This window comes from Ptychodera flava, chromosome 18, assembly GCF_041260155.1.
Source record: "Ptychodera flava strain L36383 chromosome 18, AS_Pfla_20210202, whole genome shotgun sequence".
In the NCBI taxonomy this organism is placed as follows: domain Eukaryota; kingdom Metazoa; phylum Hemichordata; class Enteropneusta; family Ptychoderidae; genus Ptychodera; species Ptychodera flava.
The window spans coordinates 31,194,036-31,218,566 of NC_091945.1; the positions used below are offsets into that span (position 1 = coordinate 31,194,036).

General features: G+C 37.8%; 2 protein-coding genes across 4 annotated transcripts in view; one reads left to right on the forward strand and one right to left on the reverse strand.

Annotated features, from left to right (window-relative positions):
• Positions 1–239: 239 nt before the first annotated feature.
• LOC139117380 (ankyrin repeat and SOCS box protein 1-like) lies at positions 240–6,532 on the reverse strand. The gene is made up of 3 exons (XM_070680462.1): positions 6,348–6,532; positions 2,009–2,809; positions 240–1,538 (listed from the first exon to the last, which is right to left on the reverse strand). Exons 2-3 carry the CDS (start codon positions 2,799–2,801, stop codon positions 1,390–1,392), a joined length of 942 nt encoding a protein of 313 aa, XP_070536563.1. The 5' UTR covers positions 2,802–2,809; positions 6,348–6,532; the 3' UTR covers positions 240–1,389.
• A 6-nt stretch (positions 6,533–6,538) lies between these two features.
• LOC139117378 (solute carrier family 49 member 4 homolog) overlaps positions 6,539–24,531 on the forward strand; it is a 36,234-nt gene continuing 18,241 nt past the window's right edge. The window contains exons 1-11 of one of the 3 annotated variants that reach the window (XM_070680461.1): positions 6,539–7,065; positions 8,615–8,705; positions 12,975–13,178; positions 18,416–18,453; positions 19,197–19,256; positions 19,802–19,931; positions 20,784–20,892; positions 21,273–21,340; positions 21,722–21,840; positions 22,578–22,760; positions 23,170–24,418. In XM_070680461.1, the coding sequence (XP_070536562.1) occupies positions 6,705–7,065; positions 8,615–8,705; positions 12,975–13,178; positions 18,416–18,453; positions 19,197–19,256; positions 19,802–19,931; positions 20,784–20,892; positions 21,273–21,340; positions 21,722–21,840; positions 22,578–22,760; positions 23,170–23,315 (1,509 nt within the window). In that variant the 5' untranslated portion in view covers positions 6,539–6,704 and the 3' untranslated portion in view covers positions 23,316–24,418. Of the gene's footprint in view, positions 7,066–8,614; positions 8,706–12,974; positions 13,179–18,415; positions 18,454–19,196; positions 19,257–19,801; positions 19,932–20,783; positions 20,893–21,272; positions 21,341–21,721; positions 21,841–22,577; positions 22,761–23,169; positions 24,419–24,531 lie in introns of those variants that run through there. The other 2 variants (XM_070680460.1, XR_011548522.1) reach the window with 2 other exon arrangements.

Consider the following 24,531-nt stretch of genomic DNA (forward strand, 5'->3'; position numbering starts at 1 on the left):
GGATCTATCCATGATAGGACTGGGACAGTGCTCTTTCAGTCACAGGCAATTGAGTGCGCCCTCAGTTGTCAAATCTGTGAATAAAGCATGTCATTTCACCCCATACAGTGCCAGTTTTAACCTTCCTGAGAGTGTCATTTCCTCAATTTCCCAAAACAATCATGTGACTTGATACTGAACTGTATTGCAATCAGTCAAACATGTAGATTAAAGTGCCATAAAATGACACATCTCACAAGTTTCTATGGTACATTCCTGTGGAATACCTTTATTTAGACTGAAGAAAGATGACAATACTATGGTGGAATGTGACATGATAACATAACGTTCGAAACAGAAGAACTGGCCAGCAGTTACACATGGGCAAATGGTGAGTATTTGGCCTACTGGTATCTCACAGATACGTAAAGTGTCTTCAACCCGACAAACAGAACAACTCTTTCCACTATGACATGTGCATATCTTTCCCTTATTGTTTCTTCCTTTTCGTGACTTTTATTTACACTCGGATACAGTTTATTATAGTTGTGTCCATCGCTCAGACTGAACTAGACATTTATTCAACATAGCTGTGATCTGTCCTTGTGTGGACATTGTTGTGGACATCTTTAGTGAATTGAAAAAGTACACAACAGAAGATGGTTAAAGACCATTGCTTATGAGAGAAACTGGACAATTCTTTATAAAATTTTACCTGTTGCCTGATATTGCTGTTAATTGTTGGGTTTTTAAAAATATTTTTGGGGTAATGGACGTGTAACAATGAGACCAATATCAATTCTCTTCTGTAAAATGTTGCTAAACATTGATCTTTGGAAGGGCAATTTGTTGCTGTCCACCTCAAATTTCCTGTTTATAAACAGCCTACAATGGATAACAATGGACTGTGACCAAACCATGATTGTACAAGGGTAGCAGTTTGTAATGTTCAAGTCACGTACAATCATAGCATGTACAGGTCTGCTTTTGCTGTTATGGCTTTCCCACATAGCTTATCCTTGTAGAGGGTTAATGAACCAACAGAGCAGTGGATAATTTACATTTTTCAAGGTATTGCAAACATATCCATCGATTAAATTGCTAAAATTCCAAGATCAAATGGAAGAGAGTTTCCTCACTCCAAGATTCTTGTTCAAGTATACTTATACTTTTAACAATATTGAAATGTCTTTCTTTTTTAAGAAAGCAAAGTTACAGAGTTTTGGCTGTACAGTTTGTATTTTGGTATTTCATCACCAAGTGTGACAACACATGCACCCTCCTGTGTCTATGGTAAACATCAAACGTCCCACTCACTCAGAGAATACCACTGCATGAAAACAAAGTAATCCAATGTACTGAACACAGAGGGTGCTATTCTGATGTCAAGGATGCATGCTGAGTCTGTGATCAATCAATTTGCACATTATTATTCTCTTGATGTTGAACATAATTCTTCAGACCAGATGGCAATGGCAGTTTGTCAATTTCATTCAAATGGTTTACCATACATCTCCTTATTACTATACGAGCCTGGCTTTGCAGTGAACGAGGAGTATCTGCAAACAGAAAGGAGAACATAAACATCAAAGAACTGTGAAAAATATTACATTTGAAAAAATGTAATTTTTGAGCCTTATTTCAGATTATACAAACCATTTCCATATGCAGAATTTTTCAGGAAATTGAAAATATTGTCACCTGTGTTTCCACTGTCACTGTCAAATTTCGTGAAAAAAACAAATTTTTGAGAGGATTTACTAATTTTTTTCATTGATGATTCATAAATATATGAACGACTAATAGCAGCTAGTTGATAGGGGGCTGAAGGCCCCCAGCCTCAAAATGATTCTGTCTAAGCATGTGTGCTACTTAATTTGAGACAAGTGTTCTTTGTACCAGTCAGGGATGTGATGTTATGAAAGGACTGAGAATGGACAAGCATACACATTATGAAGTCAAACTCTATTCAGGCTTTTCAACACGCAATGAAGATTTCATCCAAGTGTAATACTGAAAATCAACTTACAAATTAGTGATTGAAGATATTCCATGAATTCTGCTTCATTTTCATGGTGGTTATACAGCTGTCTGAGATTTTCATCATTCAAGTCAAGATCTGTATCAAATTCTACCAGAATGTCGATCCAAACTTTGTTTCGGCGTTTGACAGCAGCGTTGAAGAGAGACGGTGTGATGACAGAGGGATGAGGAATGCAGCCAGACATACCAGCATTTGGATCGGCACCTGAACGTAAAAGCCACTTGAAACAGTCCAGTCGACGGTAGACAAAACTGATATACAGTGGGGTGCTGCTGAAGGAACTAGTTGTAATCTGTGAGAAATTGACATCGGCTCCGTACTTGACAAGTTCCTGCAGACACTCCAGCGCACCGATCATGACAGCCATATACAAAGGTGAACAAAGGTGATCACTGTTGCCGTTCGGATCCGCTCCGGCTTCAAGCAAAACTTTGACACATTCTGTGTGAGCATTCTGAACAGCCATAAAGAGCGGTGTCTGCGCTTTCATGTCCGCAATATCAACGCTAGCGCCATGATTCAATAGGCATTCTATACAGTTCACATGTCCCTTGGTAGCAGCCAGTCTCAGTGGAGTACATCCAAGCCGATTTTTGCTGTTGATGTTTTTCAAATTCTTCTTGTCTCTGAGGTATTCTTGTACCTTTCTAATATGGCCGACATACGCTGCTTGATGGAGAAAGGAGTCCCTAGTGTGTATTGGCCACTGACACTCATCTTCATAAACTGTGGTATACGTAGCCATTGATTGCTTACTCTTTCTTCTGCTATTTGACATCTCTATACCTGCACAAATAAAAACGTAGAGAGCTGCATAATATTACTTTCAGTCAGCAAATACATACTGACTGAAAACATAATTACACATCATATCATATCTGTACTGGAATATCTTTCTTTTCATTTCAAAATCATTTGCTTCAATCACATTTCAAAGTACTGTTGAAAGCAACATCAATCTGGTTAAAATCATATGTAGAGTACGGCAACGTCTACTTACGCGTAGGTGGTATTCTCTTGCTGTCACCATAGTGAGAGGCGACAGCGAGAGAATACCACCTATGTGTAAGAAGACGTCATGGTACTCTAGATCTGATTTTAATCAGATTGAATGTAACATGTGCAGGCTAAAGGTGTCATCCAGATTGAAACTTAAACTCTTCATTAGTTTTTCAGTGTTCTTGAGACATGCAACAAAATGAATCATATGTGCTCAATTTGTATTTATCATCATTGTTATAAAGGTAAACTGTTGCTATTCATGCAGGAACACAATTGAGGTTGAGTAACTGAATGTGTTTCCTGCAAATCAGTGATTTTTTATTTTCTGAAGAAATCTTTGTGAAACTATGACAATAATTGGTTGACCGGCAGTGTTACTTTGAAATCCAGCTCTCATGGTCCTACCTCATGTCAGAGTCACTGAGATCGAGCGACTGTGCTCATGTGTATGATTAGAGTTTGACAGGAGTACCGTGTATACCACAGGTAACTCTACTTGACTTTCCTTGACATATAGAGCAATGACCCTGGTAACTCAACAGTTTATCTTGTCTATGGAATTTCATTTATTTCAGGGTTTCCATAACAGGTGCATGACTGGCTGGAACATATAGACCCTGAGACCCTGAGATGCCTTGTTGTCCTGGGGACTATTATATAAGATCTAATGACACGGTAGCAAGTTGGTTTTTCTGTTGGTTGCACTTTTGAGTCATGGGACCCCGCAAAGATTGGACCAAAGTCAATGGGACCCTGTAAACATTGCAGACTATGAAATCTGCAATGAGCATCAGTACACTGTACTTACCAGGGTGCATTAAACTACTGGTGTTTCAGGGGTTTCATTCAGAGCCGGCAGCCGGCGAAATTGACTGGTTACTCTCATGATTTCGCCGGCTACTCTTTCGGAAAATTTGAACTCTTTCATAGCTAAAATATGTTTTACCTTCTGAAATGATACGGAAAAGTTTCACAAGCTGTGTAATCAAACTTTTCAACGGCTTTTATGTGAAACAAAATTTAGAAGACGAGCGACTACTACGATCGCCTTGTACTACGATGCAGCACGGTCTTGAGTACACTGCCTCAATAAAAATCGGAATTGCAACGGACGATTCGATTGGCTACCTGAATTGCTGATTCCTATGTGGTGACATTTTTATACGGCAATGAAAAGGTGCATACTTCACCTGTCGGCCATCGTTAGCTCAACTCAAAATGGTCGATGAACAAATGAAGACGGCAGCGATCACAAGGTCAAGCTTCGCTATACGATCTTCGATTTTGAGGTGGACCAAGAAACAAAAGAATGATAATTACGTGGATTCAAACTGTTTTCGAAGGCAATGACCTAAATTTCTTCTCAAGACAAAACTTCCCGATTACAGTTTGAATTTTAGTAAGCCGACATGCGTTGCACTGCGGTAGGCGTAGGCTAAATGAGAAGGTATATACATGTAACCAGCTGGAGGTATGATATGTACTGCTTTTCGGTCTATCGACGCCAATAAGAATGTCGCCCAGAGCGGTTTAAAATACGATCAGACCTCTAAATTCCCTTCAAAACGATCGTCAGGTTAAATCCAAATGTGAGCTTCTGAACGTACAAATTTTCATATCCTATATCAAGGTTCTTACTTTGCATACCCATATAGTCAAATAACCTTGAGGGTCTTTGATTCTGTTTGCGAAATATGGTAATGATTGTCATTTATTATTATTACTGTTATATAAATTATCCTTTTTACCTCCCCACTAGTGGTATAAAAGTCCTTCATCTACAGATTTCCATACCAAACATCAGGGTTCTTAATTTTAAGTATAACATTATACATTAAGGCCAAAGTAATTAAATTCTTTGTTTTGCGTCCACTTAAAATGAGAAAAGGTACGCGTCTAAGCGGCTGAAAAACACACACAAGAAAATTAACACAATGTAATTTGATTGCAGCAAATAACAAATTGTAACAAAATTTTTAGTTCGGAAAAGCTAAGCGGTAATGTCCTAAAATTTCCTATTCAAGTACACTGTGTGTGTTTTTCATGAAAACCTTAGAAACCTAGGCGGGTGGGGACGCAAAACAAAGAATTTAATTACTTTGGCCTAATGAAAAGTTTCTCATTTACTGTGCTTAAAATATGAGTGTTTCATCCAGGAAGGCCAACAAGGGGGATTTTACCCCTTTACCAGAAAATTTCGGGGGCATTTCATCAGTTCATGTGTTCTACTTGTACCTCTAAGGAATGACTGGCACCATTTCATTGGGTGGGGGAGTGGTCCCCCTTGACAAATTAGGGTGCCAACATTTCAACAGAGGGGGAATCCCCTATCCCCCTGTCTAGATGTAACACTGTATAATATCATCTACATATCAAATTTATATCATTAATAATAGTGAATTATTATAGTTTACCTCCTAAAAGCATAGAGGCTCTAAAGACTTCAGTTTTCTTTGTTCAAAATATCGTCAACATTACCACATTTTATCATTTTTAATTATGAATTATCATATTTAGGCCTAATCTCCCAGGAAAATGGCTTTTATGATATGAACACAAATTGCCCTGGAATACTGCTGACAATTCTCCTGAAAATACTAGAAATTCGAGTGACTGTGAGCTGTAAAAGTGAATTTTAGCTCATTTTTCAGGGTTTCCGGTCTTTGGCCGGGAGGGAACACCCCCTCCTGGACCCTCCCCCGACGACGACGACCACTTTGTGGTCATGGCAGCTGTAAGCCGCTTACTTTTCCATTCTGGGCCCCCTACTTCAAAACTTAATGAAACCCCTGTGTTTGTACCATCATTACTGTTAGGACAACCATGGAGGTAGGAAGAGTCTCTTCCTACCTCCATGGGACAACATAGAATTTAAGGAGTCACTAAAACAATTGTGTTTGAAATGTCTCAAATAAAGAACGTCTGTGATGCATGTACAATAATTGTAAAATTTAATGACTACAAGAGTGTCAAACACAAATATATATTAAACGTCAAATCAAGGGCTCTACTTGACTAGTTGGGTTCCCATTGGCTTTGCCTTCGCTGCAACGGTCCGCTGCAACCCTGGGATCGGTTGCAATATAGTCTCTTACGGTAGGTACAGCTGGACGTCCCATATGTCCCCCGTGTAGGCTAACCACAAGCGACTGTGCCAACAACAAATTACCCTACGATTTTGAGTAGTGGGGAAGGGTTTCCTAGAAGATTTGCGTCATCTGAAAAGGCTTTCCTTACCACACAAAATCGCCGGGAAAAGTTGACATATTGCGTCAGCGTAGCGTTTGCGACGCGACAAAGATCCATAGAATTTTTGACTTGCCTTATAAAACAACCATCGGTACGAGCCCCGCTGCTTTAAATGGCTTCATCTACCTCCAGTAAGCTGTCAAATTCACCTCAAGATACGTTTAAAGTGCGTCAGATGATGAATTATGATGGAAGCTGGCAATAATCTGCCTTCGCCTGTCGATGTCATGTTCATATTTGTTGCACTTTGACTGTTGACCTTTGACCTGTGATGACATTGTATTGAAATGTGTTTTTGTAAAATTTATCTCCGTGTTTGCTATCTAGTCTGTGGTTGTCACATGATTATGATCGGATAAATTTTGTCACCTTACGCCATGTCGAAATTTCCAAAGATTTAGCATCAACTCCCTTTGAAACAGCGTAAGAAATGGAAAATGGACCGTCAACGGAGCCTGGGAGTCAACTCGGGTCACCACACCAGCCCGATGAGAAGTCTCCCCTCCTCGGAAATGACAAGTGGACGTATTCCGTGAATTGTGATAACAACGATTCACTTCTATTTAACAGGCGCCAAGGTGTTTATAAACGACGATGGTACATTTTGGTCGTATTTTCTTTCACCGCTTTCATGCAGTTTATGACATGGAACACCTGGGGGCCAATAGCTGGTACGGTGGAGTCAGTTCTCCCCGATTGGTCGAACTCCGACATTGGTTTGCTAACAAACTGGGGGCCGATAATGTACGTTGTGACCGCTCTACCGTTTTCCTGGCTTATGGATGTCAAAGGTACTTTTTTACATTTAGCGTTTAATTGATAACTTAATCATCTTTCACCAGCTTAACTGTTTTAAATAAGGACCTTGATTGTTGTCATATGATATGACAAAAATACTCTTTTCTTTGTTATTTGTCATTTTGTCCATTAGGGGGCGAACCATTTGATTTTAGGGTTTGAAGGATTAGTGGGGGGGTTGTACTATAAAGATGGTTTGAAGGAAAGGAACTCAGAGGGATCAGGAGTACTGCACTCCCCAGATTAGAGTGGATTTTTTTAACAGTTATCCCAGCTTGTACATAGATTTTAAATAGCAGAAGCATTGGATTGTAATCTGCTGAGTATTGCTAATTAGAAGAAAACTACAAGTTATTGATATGGTACAGACATGTATGTCCAGCTAGAATTATGAACCGTATTGGTATACTGGGGGGTGGGGGGGTGGGGGGGTGTTGCATTTATGCTTCTGCATTCGGAAAAAAATAATTTATGCAGGTTTGCTACCATTTTGCTGACACAGTGACAGAAAAAAAAATTAAATAGTTACCAAATCCATTGTCTTCTCCCCCGTCGAAATCAAATGGTTCTCCCTTTATTCATTCATACTCTATATTGAATGATTGGATTATTGTATATATACAAATAATATATATATACATGAGGGGATTGACTGGTACAAACTATGTATCTTGGCTAATCCCCTGAACGCGGAAAATTTCCGCGTTACCGAATTAATGGCTTATGACTCCCAGAGAGTATAAATAAAGTGCCGATCAAGAAGAACAAATGATCACAATGTTTGTGAATATGACACCACCCATGATATTTGTAGAGCAATCACCAATTGACAGTCAGTTCACACCTGAAGTAAGGTAACTTTTCATATGGAAATGTTTTGAACCTACAGCGTTTGTGCCAGGGAATCTTGGCATATATATATATATATATATATATATATATATATATATATATATATATATATATATATATATATATATATATATATATATATATATATATATATATATATATATATATATATATATCGAAGTATACAGATGTCCTCGTGGGAAATTACAGTGCTCGATGCTTAGCAGAGCGTTATAAACAAACAAATAACTTCATGTACAATGTAATGAAATCTATTACTTAAGTTTCATGCATCCTGCAAATCTTCACATATACACACTGACTCACACAGAGACATACACACACACACACAGCATATATATATATATATATATATATATATATATACACACTTTATTTTTATGTACCTATAAAAAAGAACAGCCTGGTCAGTAAGCTGGAATGCATGCATTCTGACTTAGTATAATTCTCTACAACTTTATTTTGCTTCTCAAATTACCTATGTATATATCAGAAGTCCTGGGCAAGTGCAATTATGTATCTCAGAAGACCATTAGTCTTCTAAGATATATAATTACTCTTGCTCAGGTCCAAGGGTAATTATTTTTGACAAACTTTGGCAGATTTGCATGCATGTCTATAGAATATTTGAAATGACACTGTAAATTGTGCAATTGTGTTCTTTGTCAGGCATCAGAGTTTCAGTACTGGTAGCGCAGGGTGCATTAATGATTGGGATGGCCCTACGGTGTATACCTGTATCTACTGATTACTTGAAATGGTAAGCGTAATTCTTCATATGGGATTTAACTGAAGATACATTTTTGTTAGAGCTGACTGAAAATAGCAATTTTTTATTTTGACCAGAGAGGATCGTGTGACTTCCCGCTTGCGAATCTCAACAAGAGATTGTAGCGGCATGGATAATTACCATATTCATCTGATTATAAAACCTGGGGTCAGCAACATGAAATGAATGTAATTATCAGGGGGTCTTTTAACCGAGCAACCCCATGTTTTCGGGCAACACGTAATTTATGCTAATTTATTCATGTCCATTTAGCATAACTCTAGACGTTCACACATTTTTTGTCAGAATGTACAAAAGCTTACTTACATGAGTAAGCCCTGACTAATTATTCTCGTGTACTCACAAAAGTCATATGTACATGATAATAATACATTTAAATTCACAGGCACCCATTCCTTCAAAGGTAAAACACAGCAAGTTAGCGATGACTTCCCACCCTTACTGACATGCTGTTTTTTAATCGCTGTTCAAATTCAACTGCTCAAACAATCCCAGGCTAATAAAATAACTGATATGCTGAAATTAAAGTTTGAAACAATTCTTGATAGTTGGAGAAAATTCAAAACAGAAAGTCAGTCATGTATTTGCTGAATTGGCATCAGTTAACATGGCATAAACATGTATTTTCTGCACATAGAAAACAACCAATCTTTGTTTGAATCTAAGGTACGTGTCGAGTAGAGTAAACGATGGCAATGAAATTCATGGTAGCCAACAGTAAGAATTCATGATTCAAGGTGTAAAACTGTTAGCTACAAACAATAATCCCGTGCATGAAATGGCAACAAACACATCGTTGTTAAGGAGGTACGCTACCATTCCAAAAAATGTTGGGACATTCTTGAAGTTGACTTTTCTGAAATAATCTTTATGTGTACATTGCAAAAATATGAAAAAAATATGGGGTACCCACGCAAAATTTTTGAAAAAACACATGCCAAAATTGACAGAAAACCACTAAATGTCCCATTTTGCGAAATTTGCACTTACCAGCAGAATCTTTATTTTATCGCAAACGATTAACAGATCCCAGTGTGCATACCACATTTTTGCATCGCCAGGACAGCTGAATTAGGACAATCAACTAAAATTTGTGATGTCTTGTCTTAAAAATTAAATATTAGACCCTAAATTTATCATTTAGCTGTAAAATTAGTCTTTTTTAAAAATATAAACTTCATATAAATGCACAAAATAATTTTCAAAATGTTAAAAAGTACAGCAATATCTATCAATCAGACAGTGTTCTTTGATTTAGAAGCAAAAAAAGTTGGGGTCACCACGCAAATTTTCTTACTAAACAGCAAAAAGTGACGAAAAAAAGGTGAATTTTGTTAGACCTGAGATTTGACCCTCTAGCTTACTGATATTATGTGAGAGCTACAATTGTTAATTCTTCTCTACTGATCTTTCAAAATAAAAATAACTGTCGATTTTTCAGTACAAAAACATAATTTCGATTCTTTTGATTCATAAAAACTTCTAAAAGAAATATTATAAGGTCACTAGCATGATTTTTTGCCATTTTGTCCTGTTATTCACGCTCACCAGGTTAGGTAGTCTAAAAGGAACATGTGCATCTTCTGGACAAAAGAGGGCGCTCTCCTATATAGAATGGTAGCGTACTACCTTAAAGGTCTGGTGAAATGCCCATGTTGCAAAATCACAAAAATACAGTTGATGGTCTATAAAACAGTTGCATTCATTTCTTTTTTCGTTTAGCGCGCGTGATTATGAATATGGCAAAAGAAAAATGCAATGTGGGCGTGTCCCCCGAGCCTCTCCAGTCGACTTTTTTCGGCTTTCCGAAGTTTGCCCGACGTCGTATCTCATAACGGGAAGTGAAGTATTTCACACCTCCATAAGCTCCCCACGGGGGGTAACTTCTAGGGTTTCCGCTTACATGATCAGGACAGTGTCCTCCTTCACTTTGGGAAGACGTTGTTCTTTTGGTGGCTGTGACAGCGGCAAGAACATGAACGGCTCAGCTGTAAACTTTTTCAAGTTCCCGTCAAGTGTGGAGTGTTTGAACCATAATGTGCTTGTCTCGGCTGGTTCGTACGATCGGCCACGGTCCCTCGGCTGAGCCTGCCTCGCTACTCGCTACACAGAAGGTTGGGACCGCAATGCAAGTCAACTGCATGAACACCAACACTGAACGTTGTGACTGCCATTAAAATGCACTAGTCTACAACACGGAACGTCGTGACCGCAATGCAAATCGACAGTAAAAAACGTAAATGGGACCGTGATTAAAATGCACTACAACTACGACACGGAAGGTTGGAACCACGATGCAAATCAGCTGCATGAACAGCAACACTGAACGTTGAGACTACCATTAAAAACGAACAACAACACGGAACGTAGAGATCATGATACAAATCATGGAGGTAGAGTCCTCCATGATACAAATCGACAGCAACACGGAACGCGTCGTTGGGACGGCAATTACTGAGGCTAAATTGAAGAACAACGGGGAATACCGGACCACGAGGAACGCGATGCAACTCGACCACAACATGGAATGTTTAAGACCGTGATTAAAATGCACAACACAGAACATCTAGACCGCAATCAGTGTAAATCAACTATAACAACGAACCTTGTTGCCTCGATTAAAATGCGTATGTCTGCTATGTATAGCAAAAGTTTCAATTCTCGCGAGCGAGCGTTCCTATGCCCGCTGTACACTGGACAAAATGACGTCAAATTTATCACAAGAGCTCGATTGCGTGTGTGTAAGTTTCAATTCTCGCGAGAGCCATTTATGCATGCTAAACACTTGACTAGATGACGTCAAATCTCGCGAGACTTGGCTCGATTGCAAATACGTACGACGCGACGGAAAGAACGCAATAATACGGAAGTAGACACAGTTTTTGCGAATCGCCGAGAGAGAAGCGCAGATTAAACAAAAGACTAAAAAACCCACGTTTTTTCTTTATTTACCATATTTTTTAAACAAAAATCAGTTTCGCCACTGTGGCGAATTAGGATCGATTTTTTTTCGCCACTTCGGATTTCGATTCGCATTGGCGAACGTGGCGAATGGGCAGCGCGAAGCCTGTTTTGTTAGCGGATACCAGGCAGAGATAAGGCGGCGTTGGACCGCTATTCGATGTAAATGAACACACCTGTGACGTCACAGACGGCAAACCTTGACTCCCGCCGAGGGCGTGACCTGAGTGTCGCAAAATGACCCCATGAAAGCCGCGCATAGAAATATCAAAAAAATTAACACTTGCGCGTACTTTTAGGTTGCAATTTTGTTGCGAGTGTAATAGTATTGACCTCCTGGAAGATATTCTGTCACACGACCGGGACCATTTCACCAGACCTTTAAAGGTATATACAGTCACCTGAAATCTAAATATGCCCATATATGGTCAAAGGGGCGTTCCTTGGTATTCAAAATGCCTATGTTAGGGCGCTGTCTTAAAAAAGCGGCCACCCGCTTAAAATCTGTGATTGGTTAGATTTCTCTTTCCATGGTAACTGTGGCAAAATTGGAACAGGTGACAGTATACCTTTAATGTTCAGTTTGCAGTGTGCAGCATAGCAATATGGCAGTCATTAGACTTTTCTATTATATGGAGCAGGGGTCACAGAAGGTTAACAACGGAAGGTTACAAAAATAAAAATACAAGGACAAAATTAAGTTTCGCCTGCGGTTCCATTAAAGGGATATCAAGGTCACGTTATAAAGGAAATTTTAACCGCTAAATAATTTACAACAATATATTCATCCTTATACACTTTGCACAACAAAAAGCATCTCCATCACAGCTCTCCAGAAGTTAAAGTGTAGACCAAACCACCTTGAAAGTGTCAATAGGCAGTCAGCTACACATCAGCTATCATTCAAATAATGTACAAGTCAAGGCTATTCTAAATCTTTACTTGGTCAGTCAGCAACAACTTCACATATGTGATCATTGAAGGCATACTATCTTCAATTTTAGAGTTAGAATTTGTTGGCGTTTTGAACTAAACTAGGGAAGGGTCGTATACATGGATATATAACATTTTTGAAAATCTTCTAAAAGTGGGTGAGGTTCTTATACTAGAGCAGGGTCTTATAATTGAACGAGTACTGGTCATGCATGTGACCTAGATATGGAGTCTGTTAGAATTATCCACGCCACGCTATAATCTCTGTGTGGAGATTGCCAGCTTGCTTGTACTCGTTTGTAAAGTTTTAATAACTGTAACTTTGTTTCAATTTTCACTTCATAGGACGATGAATCTTGGTCAGATTTTTATTGGTTTGGCAGGTCCAGTCATAATGGCCGGTCCACCTCTCATCTCTGTTACATGGTTCCCACCTCAGGAAAGAACCACAGCAACTGCCATTTCCTCTGTCTGTGCCTACTTTGGATTAGCAGCTTCTTTTTTGCTGGGTCCTCTCATTGTGCAAGACTTACATGATAATAGCACTGGGTAAGTGGTTGATTGTTAAGGCACCTTTTTACTACAGTGGACCCAGTATGGAAGTACAATAGTCATCAAATATCATCAACTGATATTTTTCAGGATTTCATAGCATTGGTTTTGAACTAGGGTTAGAGTCGTAAGGTAAGGATGCAATTGTACCGTAATACTAAAGTTGATCTTACAAATTAATTAAAGTAAGACTTTCTTAATACCTTCTGCAAATTAGTGTATAATAATGTGGAGGTGGGAGGACATACAGTTTTGAAAGGTTGCACAGAATGTTCCCATGTACACTGCAAAAGATTTTTGGGTGAGGTGCCTCATACACAAGTATTCTTTAAAAACATTTCATTTCACACTTTGCACAGTTTCCTGTGTTTTGACTTCATGTGCAATTGTTTCACAAGAATCACACTTGGGTATGACTTGCAACTAAGTTACAATAAAAAAATCCTATATGGATCAGATACACCTTGTTTGAACAAGTTTGGTACACTGGAAGGACCTAACCTTGGTCAAGCTTGTTCATATTTTGATGACATCTCTGAATTAGGTGCCTGAATTCTGTGACGAAGATCTGCATGTCTTTGGAGGTATTATTTGCATACTCTGTGATTGTAAAGTAACTTGTAGTTAATAGCAAATTGAAATTTCTATCACCTTTGAGCTGAATAAATTAAAGATGGTTGAGCTTATGTGATCTCTACTGTACAAATGAAAAGTTCATGGATTATGACAAGAATAGCATCTCAATCAAAAGTAGGTCTGTCATTTACAGTCAAAAGAGCCTTGAGGGTAAGGGTTGGAGTATACAGAAGATCATTGACAGAACAAATTACTTACTGGTAGGACACTTTTTTGTGCGGCATTGCATAGGAATATTATTAAGAAGAACTTAACATCATATCAATGTTGTAACCATAACTATATCACATTTCATAATAATTTTTTGTAAGTTTTTAATGTCTTTTAATGACTGTTCATGGTTATTGTTCTACGGGTTTACTTCTTCAATGGTTTTTTGCCAATAGGCCAAACCCGGAATTCGAATCGACCACGGTACAAACAAAGCCATGTGTGCAAACGCGCACGAACGTACGTGTATTTCCATACGCGTTTAGTACACATGTGGGTTTGTTTGTACCGGCATCACGTGATTATTTGGGCGCACTGAGTATGTAGAACGGCGTACGCATCGCGTCCTTTTTATTCCGGAGTAGAACCATTAAGACACATTAAGGTGAAGTACTACGAATTACGTCAAAATTAGGTTGTGGTGTCATTTTCTTGAAACTTTGCACAAATATTCTTGGAAGTTGTGCAAGTGCAAAAATGAAAACATAGGGCCAAAGTCCCTGAAGCTACTATAGATATGGATACAAAATTAAGTATTTCCTGACTGTATGAAATTATCTCACTAAGGTCATCCTAGGCACCTGTAAACCAAATATTAAAGCTGTCTGACCAGCGGTTTTGAAAAAACAAGCAACTCAACAGTTGACAGAGCTCTGCTGTGTTATGTAGAGAATAACCTTTTGTGACACATGTATTGATGAAGAAGGTGGATATCTTTGATAGCTCATTTCAGGATGGCCGGACCAAAAATGGAAAAAAATTCTGTAAAAATACAGATTTGCATATTTCATCAGACTATATTAGTCTATAATAGCAAATAAACGAGAGTTAATTACATTCTAATTAGAGTAAACAAGACTTGCTTAAATCAAGATTTACGTCATAAAAAAACAGCATATCTGTCAGGTTATAAAGAATCTTGAGCTGGTTATCTTTTAATATCAGTATTTTCATCCTACTAACCAAGCACATTTTAACTTTCAAATTAACATTGTAAGTATAAAAGTTCTGTTAAATAAGTTGAGACTGTGCGTACTCAGAGAAAGCACACTGAAGAGACAAATGTTTGAAACTTAAGAAGTTCAAGGTCATCAAAAGCATTATAAGGAATCATGTTACACTTTCATTGCACTGCTTACACAGATTGCATAAGTGCTATAAATAGCAGATGAGGAATCTTACAGCCCAGATTTACCATAAAAACCCTATCACTTTGACCACTCTTTTAATTGACCACTCTATTTTTTTCCACAAAAAGTAGTACCAAGTCAACCATAAATGGAAATTAGAACTTTCTCTACCTCTATTTATTTGACCACCCTATCATGACAAACTATTATGAGCAATTTCTTTTAGATAACATAAATGGTGGTTCAGAATATATCAAAGTTGGGATTCAGGAAATAAGATGCCTTTACATGTTTTAATCCTCAAAGATGGTAAGCATTTCACTATGAACTGTCAAAAAAAGTTGAACTTTCTGATAATTCCACACTAAAATTATTTTGGCTTTGATGATTTCCTAATTAATTCAATTATCTAAAATCATATGAATTATTTTTTTCTGGGTGAATTGATAGGGTTTATACAGTACAAGAATTACATACAATGTAAGTCAAACTTTGACCAAAAATGACAAAAAAAATTCCTGGAAAATACACATTTGCATATTTCATCACAATTTGAACAAATCTAAGTTGGATTATCCCTAGGGACCTGCATACCAAATAACAAAGCTGTCTGACCAGCGGTTATTAAGAAGAAGATTTTTTACCAAAAACACCTTTTTTGGCATTAATTTGCCTATTTTCAACAATATCAAAAAATTCAAAAAAATAGTTTCTCAAAATCATATTTTTCATCTACACAACAAATATCAAATCAGTAAGTACTGCGGTTCTCAAGATATTTGAGTGGACGGACGCCTCACAAACGGACATACATACATACATACATACATACATACATACATACAGACTGACGACGGACGCCGGACGGATACCCATCCCAATAGCTTCTATAGACTATAGTCTATAGTAGCTAATAAAAAATGGGGGTCACCACGCTCGTTTCCATGGAAACGGACATTAAAATGGCGTCGTTAGAAATAAATAAAAATGATATAATTCACTTAAATTAAAGAAAGCAATTATAAAACGCTTAGCAAATGAGTTAATTTTAATAAATACCAAGGATTAAGATCCATATCTATCGAATGTATAGTTTTCATGATGTTTGTAAAGAAATTTTAACATAAGTATCGATTACAAAATGATGATATCGAAATTATATCACTACATAATTTTCGAACTTTCTTCCTGTCGCTTTGAATGGTGTCATTTTGACCAAACTTGGCGAATAAAATCCTGACATAATACCATTTAGTTTACACTTTTAATAAAAGGGTGTCACCACGCCACTTTTTACAATATCTCCAGGTGAATGGGTAATATGCGCCATGTAAATGAGAGAGAAATGTTAATTTTGCGCTCATATTGAATAAAAACCAGCTTCCAAGGGGGTCAGAATATGACAAGGTTAAAGGTCACATATATTTCTAAGAGACTGGGTCAAAAAATTAGGTAAAAGCGCAATTTCAACAATGACAGGTGATGTTAAATACATGCGCTACAAAATAACCCATTTGCGGCAGGCTGGAGTTAAAGCGCAGTGGTCGTCGCGCTGCGCGTGCGTGATTTTTTTGTTGATAAACATAAATTTTTGTAAACATATAAAGTCTTCTCAACTTCAATAGGAGTGAGATGGGAGCAGTCCCCCACTATGTTGAGGCATTTGTAAGACTCAACATCATGCAATAGTAAAATATTAAGATCGGAAACGAACTTCAGTGGTGTATTTCTATCTATAAACTCGTGTAGAGTTACGAACATTGGGACACTACACTCAGCACATTATGTCGCTGAGTTTACAGCACGCAGACACAGTGAACAAAAAGCTTTGATCGCGCGCGATCACGCTGGTTGTACACAATGCTATGTACAGTACAGTGAAAATACATAACTAAATGATCAACATTGCCTATATATGTAGACCAGCAACAAGCACAATGCCTAACACAAAAATTACACTCAAGACCATGATCGGCAAGCCAGAGCAGGACACGTGAGATGTTGTTGGGAGACGGTCACCGCGTTGACGTACACGGATATAGAGAATCCGGTCCCACAACGTACCGGCCCGCTACGACTTGGCCCACAACCAACTGTTGATCACCATGTCTTACTTCTCCTAGTATTACGTGGTAAGAAATAGTAAAATGACAGGAAACAATATTAACAAAACTAGCGGGTTTTCGCGGCATTTGGCAGGGAAATTGCACGGCTACACCGTGCATAGACGTATCGAGAGATCCTGTGCCCCGGTCCTGTGCACGGTCATGGTAGTGATCCAACCGCTAGCTGGTAAAGGCCTACCGGTGTTGGGCAAACTTCGTTGTTGTACCTGATTGCCGGGTAGGTCTGAATCCTCTTTCAAGTGAGATAACCCCCATGAATAACCCCCACATAACAAGAAGACCTATGAAAGGTCCTTCACTTGACTTGATACCTGTACTCGGAATTCTCGTTTGCACCCCAAACGGGGTAAACTTTGTAGTTGAGTTGGATTCGCCACAGCCGAGTGTAGCGCGTCATATACCCGGTTTGACACGGACGTTCATACAGACCACGGAACGGAACAGATGCAGAGATGCTTCTTGCTGCAGCGGGCATTGCTCTGCGAGCTGTAGATTTCTGTAGTTTGGGTTGTTGTCTTTGTACTCCTGTCGGGCCTCTTGAAATGAAAGCTCTCGTCCTTGCTAGCGATGTCGAAAACTAGAGCCCGGTCGTTGTGTTGGCGTATAGGCCTACATGCGCGCGTACGTCTAGCTCTGTGGCTTGAGCGATAACAGTAGCCGAGCCCCATTCAACTGATTCAAGAAAATCATGAGCAAATGTGATCTCAATCCAGCGTGCAATCATTGTTCAATATTCAGCAGATATTTAACTTAGATTAATTGACCTTTTATTGCGTGTTACATTTGGATAGTTGGTATGCTTGTGACAGATCAGCCGCCATTTTAACAAGCGGCAATATCGCAAACATTACAATCAACCCGTAACATGTGCGGCGCGGCGTTCTTGGATTTGTTTACAACAGAGGGGGACCCCCTCAGGAGGATGCGCAGCGCGACGACCACTGCGCTTTAAATCTGTGCAGAAACGTTCTAAAGCGTGTGCGCGTCCGAATTCGTTGCCCTTTACCTTAAGTGAGCATCATGTGTAACATTAATGGTACAGACGAGCTAAACTACATTAATGACCAAAATGTTTTGCTTTGTTATGATCAACTTTGTTACTCATAATGGTTTCTCGATTTTTGTTTGATAGAATAATCACTGTTGGACCAATGAACAATGAAGATTTAGGTCAGTAAAAGAAGCTTGGTTTTTTGGGTGAACAATGAATGCAATAATAGTCCATAATGTCACAGCTGGCCTTGTATTTGGTGTCTAAGAACAGCAAAATAAAATCAAGAGTAATTTGTACAGGCCCCAACTTTGAAAGCTGGGCAGTGAGTAAATTTGCAGCCTGTAACTTTGTAAAGGCCCTCACCTACAAGGTAATTTGCCCACACATTGGGCCAAACATAAAAGTTTGTTGCGCACTAGTATTCTGTACAACACTCCTGAAAAACAGAGAATCAATTAACTGTTTTATGTGTGATCAAAGTGTAGAGTATGCATCAGTATGTCAGAATTTTGAGTGCATAGCTTGAACTAAGTATTGGACACAAAGTCAAGCTTTATTGATAACCTGACAATAGACTGAAAGATCTGTTCCGTCAGGCAGGGCAGTCCCTTCCTATGAAGAGAAGGTGAGTTAGGGAAACCTCAGTGGGATGTATATATTACTGTCTGTTCTAAACAGTACAGCATGTGTTGCAAGGTACAATAAATTTCTGAAGACAGTAACTACCCTTGGCGTAATGTGCTCTTTGAAACAAACATGAGCAGCCCCTTGGAGGAACTGTATTGCATATACAGATGTGAATTCAGTATACTTCTGGCTTGCTTTATAAACTCTACAATTTGCCAATCAAACACACTGATACATTGCATCGTCTGTACTTTGTACTGATAGTGTACTGTTCTGTGTGATGTCTTTGCAGGAGTCAGTGATGATATATCTCAGACAGAAATTAATGAAATCTGGCATTTGATGTATATTGGTAAGTTATGCACAAAAGATGATGAAAAGTTTAAAACAACATGTCAAAACATGTGCTCAACATTACTTAACCCTGCGGCCACCTTTCACATAGCGCAAAGTCTTGTCAAATGGGAACTTTAAAGGAAAGGAAGCTTTGTAACTATGATGACAGCAGTCAAACTTGATGTAGAAGAAGAGTGACATGTCAATGTGAAGTTGTATTTGATATTGTCAGATCTGATGTGCAACATAAAAAGACTTTTGATGAAATGAAATATGATGCAGTTATCTCTCAAAGGCTACACTTCTACTTTTTCCTGTGCATATTTTTAGCATCTCCTGCAGAATACTGCTCTTGGCACAAGCTACTCTGAGACTCATAATTTGAGTCAATTATATCATTGCTGTGCACAAATACTACTGGTAGTATGCCATCCTATGCAATATAGTTTATAAATAACATAGAAATGAGTGATATATTTGTATTCTAGTAAAGAAAATACTAAAACTTAGTAATTTCCATTTTTTTTTAATGATAAATGTTTGTTTGTTTTTACCGTTCAGAGTGTGGTATGCAAGGGCTGTTATTTCTGATGACTATAATTTATTTTCCAACAAAACCTCCTCTTCCACCCAGTATATCAGCAGGCACACAGAGAATAGACTTCAAGTCAGGCATTTTCAAGTTAGCTAAGTAAGTCTCTATGTTTGTTTGTGTAAGTGTGTCTGTAGTAATAGAGGTTTAGTATATCCCGGTTGTTCAAGCTTTGTTACCTCCAAATGTTTGCCCTTACCCATAAATTAGAATTCTTGTGATCTGAGTGACTCGCAAAAATTAAAATGGAATCATGTGATAAATAAAGTGTGCAGGAGGAGTGACTGCAGTACCATGGCTTAGGATTGTGGTTTGATGCTAGATATGGGTATCCAACCACTGAATTGATTTTCGTACCTTGTAGCAATTGCATCACTGTGTGCCGTGCATGGAATATTTGTACTAACAAGGTGAACTGCCTGACCAGTGTAATAATGGCATTGGCATTATTACTCAAACAGCAGGTCAATCTCTGGGTGTTTGACCTCATTTTTATCTCGTTTTGGCCAAGGGTATACAAATTTCTATAAAATTTCTTTCGTCCTTACTCAGGGGCTCTTTCAATTGTGATGAAAAATAAAACCCCTTAGATTACTTTGATTTTTTAACTTGAACTGTGTGGGTCCAATTTTCTTCAGTCCTTCAACACATTTTCAGCAAAAAGTTCAAAAGGGTCAATAACATGCACCTGTAATAGAATATGCCATGACAACAACATGTATACAGCATTAAACAATGAAGGATAGGGGAAACCTTTTTAGTGATGACATAAATTTTAACATTCTCATTGTTGTATTCGGAAATTCTTCCACCATCAGTCTGTATACTAATGGAATTTATTCCACCAACATATGTTGCAAGCAAGGAGATATTGTAGTAGTTTGACTGCAAGATATAGCTGAGTGCATCTTTTATACATATCCATTAATTTTATCTATTTCATCATAACAGACATTTGCAGTTTTGGTGTATAGGCTTGGCCTATGGAATTCCGTCCGGCATCTTTAATGCATGGTGTACAGCATTTGTCATTATACTGTCTCACCTGCATGTTTCTCAGGTACTGTAATCCTCATCATAGTTCTTAGCTTATTCACAGTTTGTATTACTCATTCCAGAATGCAACTGGGTGGCTCAGAGGTCAAAGTTTGTCATTTTTGGCTCCCGAGAAATATTGTAGAGCTTAACCACAGGAACTGGTCATATCTATTCCAAATGTAGACAACAATCATTGAAATCAACATTTCAGAGCTTTTTGAGTAAATCCAACTGCAGTGCCGATTTCAACTATCATAATATTGCTGAGATTTCACTGTAAAATTCATGCACTGTGTCAATTAGGATGGTTTTATTCCAACTTCATATGTGTTATTCATGAATATTTTCTTGTCGAATATTGGTGAAATGCATCATCCATATGAATATTTTTGATGCATGTAGGAAGAAGCAGGGTGGATAGGATTCTGGGGCAATATTGCAGGAGCAGCTGCTGGCATCATGATTGCAAGGTATGTCTGTGTGTCCTTTCTCTATTTGTATGATGCAGTGACAACTGCTTTACTGTGTGAGTGTTGGTACCGTGTGCTGACAAACATTTTTTTCCCAAAAATACGTAATACTTGAACTTCAGAAGCTATGATATCAACGGCATTGAATATATTGAAGTAAAGTGTGAGTATGGGCATGCTTGACATTACACACACAGACTTATGAATGACAACACACATGAATAGAAGATGTGCAGAAGTACTTCCATACCAGTGTTGCAAAAATGACAAACTGACAAGCAAACATGTAGACCAACTTTTCAAAGAAAACTGTACAAGACATGAGACTGACATTCACATAGAGACATTTCTGAATGATCTGTAGAACTATTTATATTGCAGGTTTGTTGATTGCATTGGTGGGCGGATCAAAGTGATTCTGATAGTGATGTTCAGTGGAGCCATGTTAAGTTTTGGATGGTATCTGTTGCTGTGTTATCAACTTATAGCCTTTAATACTGGTGAGTACTACTTGATGAGACTATCTGATTCTATCAAAATGCAGGGTGTGGTGGTGGTGAGGAGTTCCCCTTACAGACCAAACCTACCAAAGACAACTGACAAAATCAACTATGGCAAGCTTCCTTTTAGTCTAGTTAAAGCAAATCTACTTTTGACTGTACAAAATGTAAAAAAGTTATGTAGATATCATTGCTTTAGAAAAATCTGAAAAAACACTTGGCATCCTACTGAGCTGCAGTACTTGCAATGGAGGTCAATGTTAACTTACCGTAAATGGTACGTTTTCACTGATTCATTACGAAAGGCATCTTCAGAGAAGCATTGCTTGATATCATCCCATTGTTCTCAAGTGTGCCAGAGACCTATTTTTTTGAAGTTTTTGATAGCTGGTTTGGGAATGCCTGTGATAATCCGCTGTTGGTACTATTATTGTGCTGATTGCCTCTAGTAAAAATGACTGGGAAAACCAAGTCAACTTTACCTGCCCTGTACAAACACACGGATGATATAAGAGCCTGTGCATGTGTTTTAGAAAATAATTTGAAAATTTAATAATTGAAAGCTAAATGCACCTTTTCTTTAGTTAATGTTCACACATGAATATCAATCCATAGTAAATCTTTGTCTATTCCATCTTTATCAAGTTTAACTTTATTTGATTTCGTAGGACAAGGAAGTGAAAAATTCCAAAATTCTTGAAAGATTTTTAATCATACATACTTCTTTGCATTCACAGTCATGTTGTATGCCTCCATGATTGCCATTGCTGTCTTCATTAATGGGACAATTCCATTATTTTATGAGGGGGCCGTTGAGGCAACTTATCCTATTGCTGAGGGCATCACCACGACAACCCTGACATGGCTCAATAACTTCTTTGCACTACTGTTCCTGCTTATTTTGACCATACCCTCTGAAAGTGAGTGGGAACAATCATATTTTTTGTTTGTTTTTTTTTTAAGTGAGACTTTAAGCTTTCATCGTTATTTTATCCAGATATTTGCCTCAAATGTCCTTTCAGTTCAAAAAGATTTTGGCAGTTGGTGACATCTTCCAAATACTTGTCATCATTGAAAATTGAGAAAAGTACTATTCTACAGTATAGCATGCAGAATCAACAGTTGCTGTTGGGAATTTTTTGATGGAATATAGATGATATTAGTAACGGAAATAAATATTTGTGTGATATTTTATGGCCCAATGTAACCCCTCCAGTTCTCACTTGTGAAAGGCAATCATGATAACACAATCCCACACAGTGTATACTTTCTGTTCACACAAAAAGATGAAGTAGTCTTCTCAATGACTGGTTGTAATTTTTCTTTCAGAAACTGCCTGGATGAACTGGTGCATGCTGGGAGCCATTGTCATCTCAATGCCATTGCTCATACTTTTCAAGGAGACACGCAATCGTCTTGCTGTGGATTTAACTGTAAACCCTTCTGCATTGGATGACGACACCATTGAAAGTTGATAAATCTGTTTCACAGTTTATGGAAATGTATGAACCCATACAATTTGTATAGAGAAATTGTAAAAAAAGAATACTGTTATCTCAAATTTTACATATTTCGATACATATGAAATATCATCATATCTGAAATATACACATTTTTCCCTCTTTCTGAGTGAGGACATTTACATACTTGTTAATTTATACCCTGTGACTTGTCTTTTTTCTGTAAAATGAATGTCCCATTAAAATTTTCACTTTTTCCAAAAAGGTAGAAAGATTTTTTGAAATGACATTTACATGAAAGAGTCATATATTTTAAGGCCCCTCTATCTGTATCTTTTAGCATTGTTTTTATGATTTTACTTTCAAGCTAAAATAAGTTTGTGAGAATGTACTAATTTAGGTGGGTGTATACACTTATTATTAACTACCCTCTGGGACTGTATATGCAAATTTGAACAAGATAAAGGTTACACTGCAATTAAATGTTTGCCCAAACATTATGTCACAGCCCAATGCGGAAAAGCCAAAACCGTGGATACTGTGCATATCTGCACTAAAATCTTCAGTAAACTGCACAGAGTCCAATATAATGAATAGGGGTGAATGTTTTCAACTGTGACATTGTATGTTCTGTTTCCTTTGTAATATTACAAAAGTTTTGAAAATGGTGGGAAATCAAAATGACAGTTAAAATTTGAATTTACTCATCAAATGTTTCACAAAGGAATGGTTTCATAATGCAGTTAAAGCTCATATTCCTTCAGAGGTAGAATTCAGAAAACCAGGAGAGAATAGGAAGATATTTTGAGGTCAACAAATTTCAAGAGTTATAGATAGTGGGGGTTTAATGTTTCCATAAAATCACACGCTACAGGGTGTAAATTTCAAAATTCTGTCTTCCATCCATGTCAAAAGACAGTTATTTATTTACAGATGAAAAGTTACATGAATGGACAATTAAGTCCCTATCACTTTAAAGTATGTCAGTTTTGTTTCGTGTGAGAAGTTATGTTGTTCTACTTCCTGAAACATCAAATTATCAATCTACTCCCTTGTGTGTACGTTTGACATTTAAATACTCATATGCTGATGACAAATACATGAAATTTCTAGTGTGTAACATGTATTATGTCAAACCAGCATTAATTTTTATGCAACAATACCGCCACCAAACTATGATCAGGGGGAGCAGAGATCTGATGACTGACAATGTAGCATGTTTCATTGAACA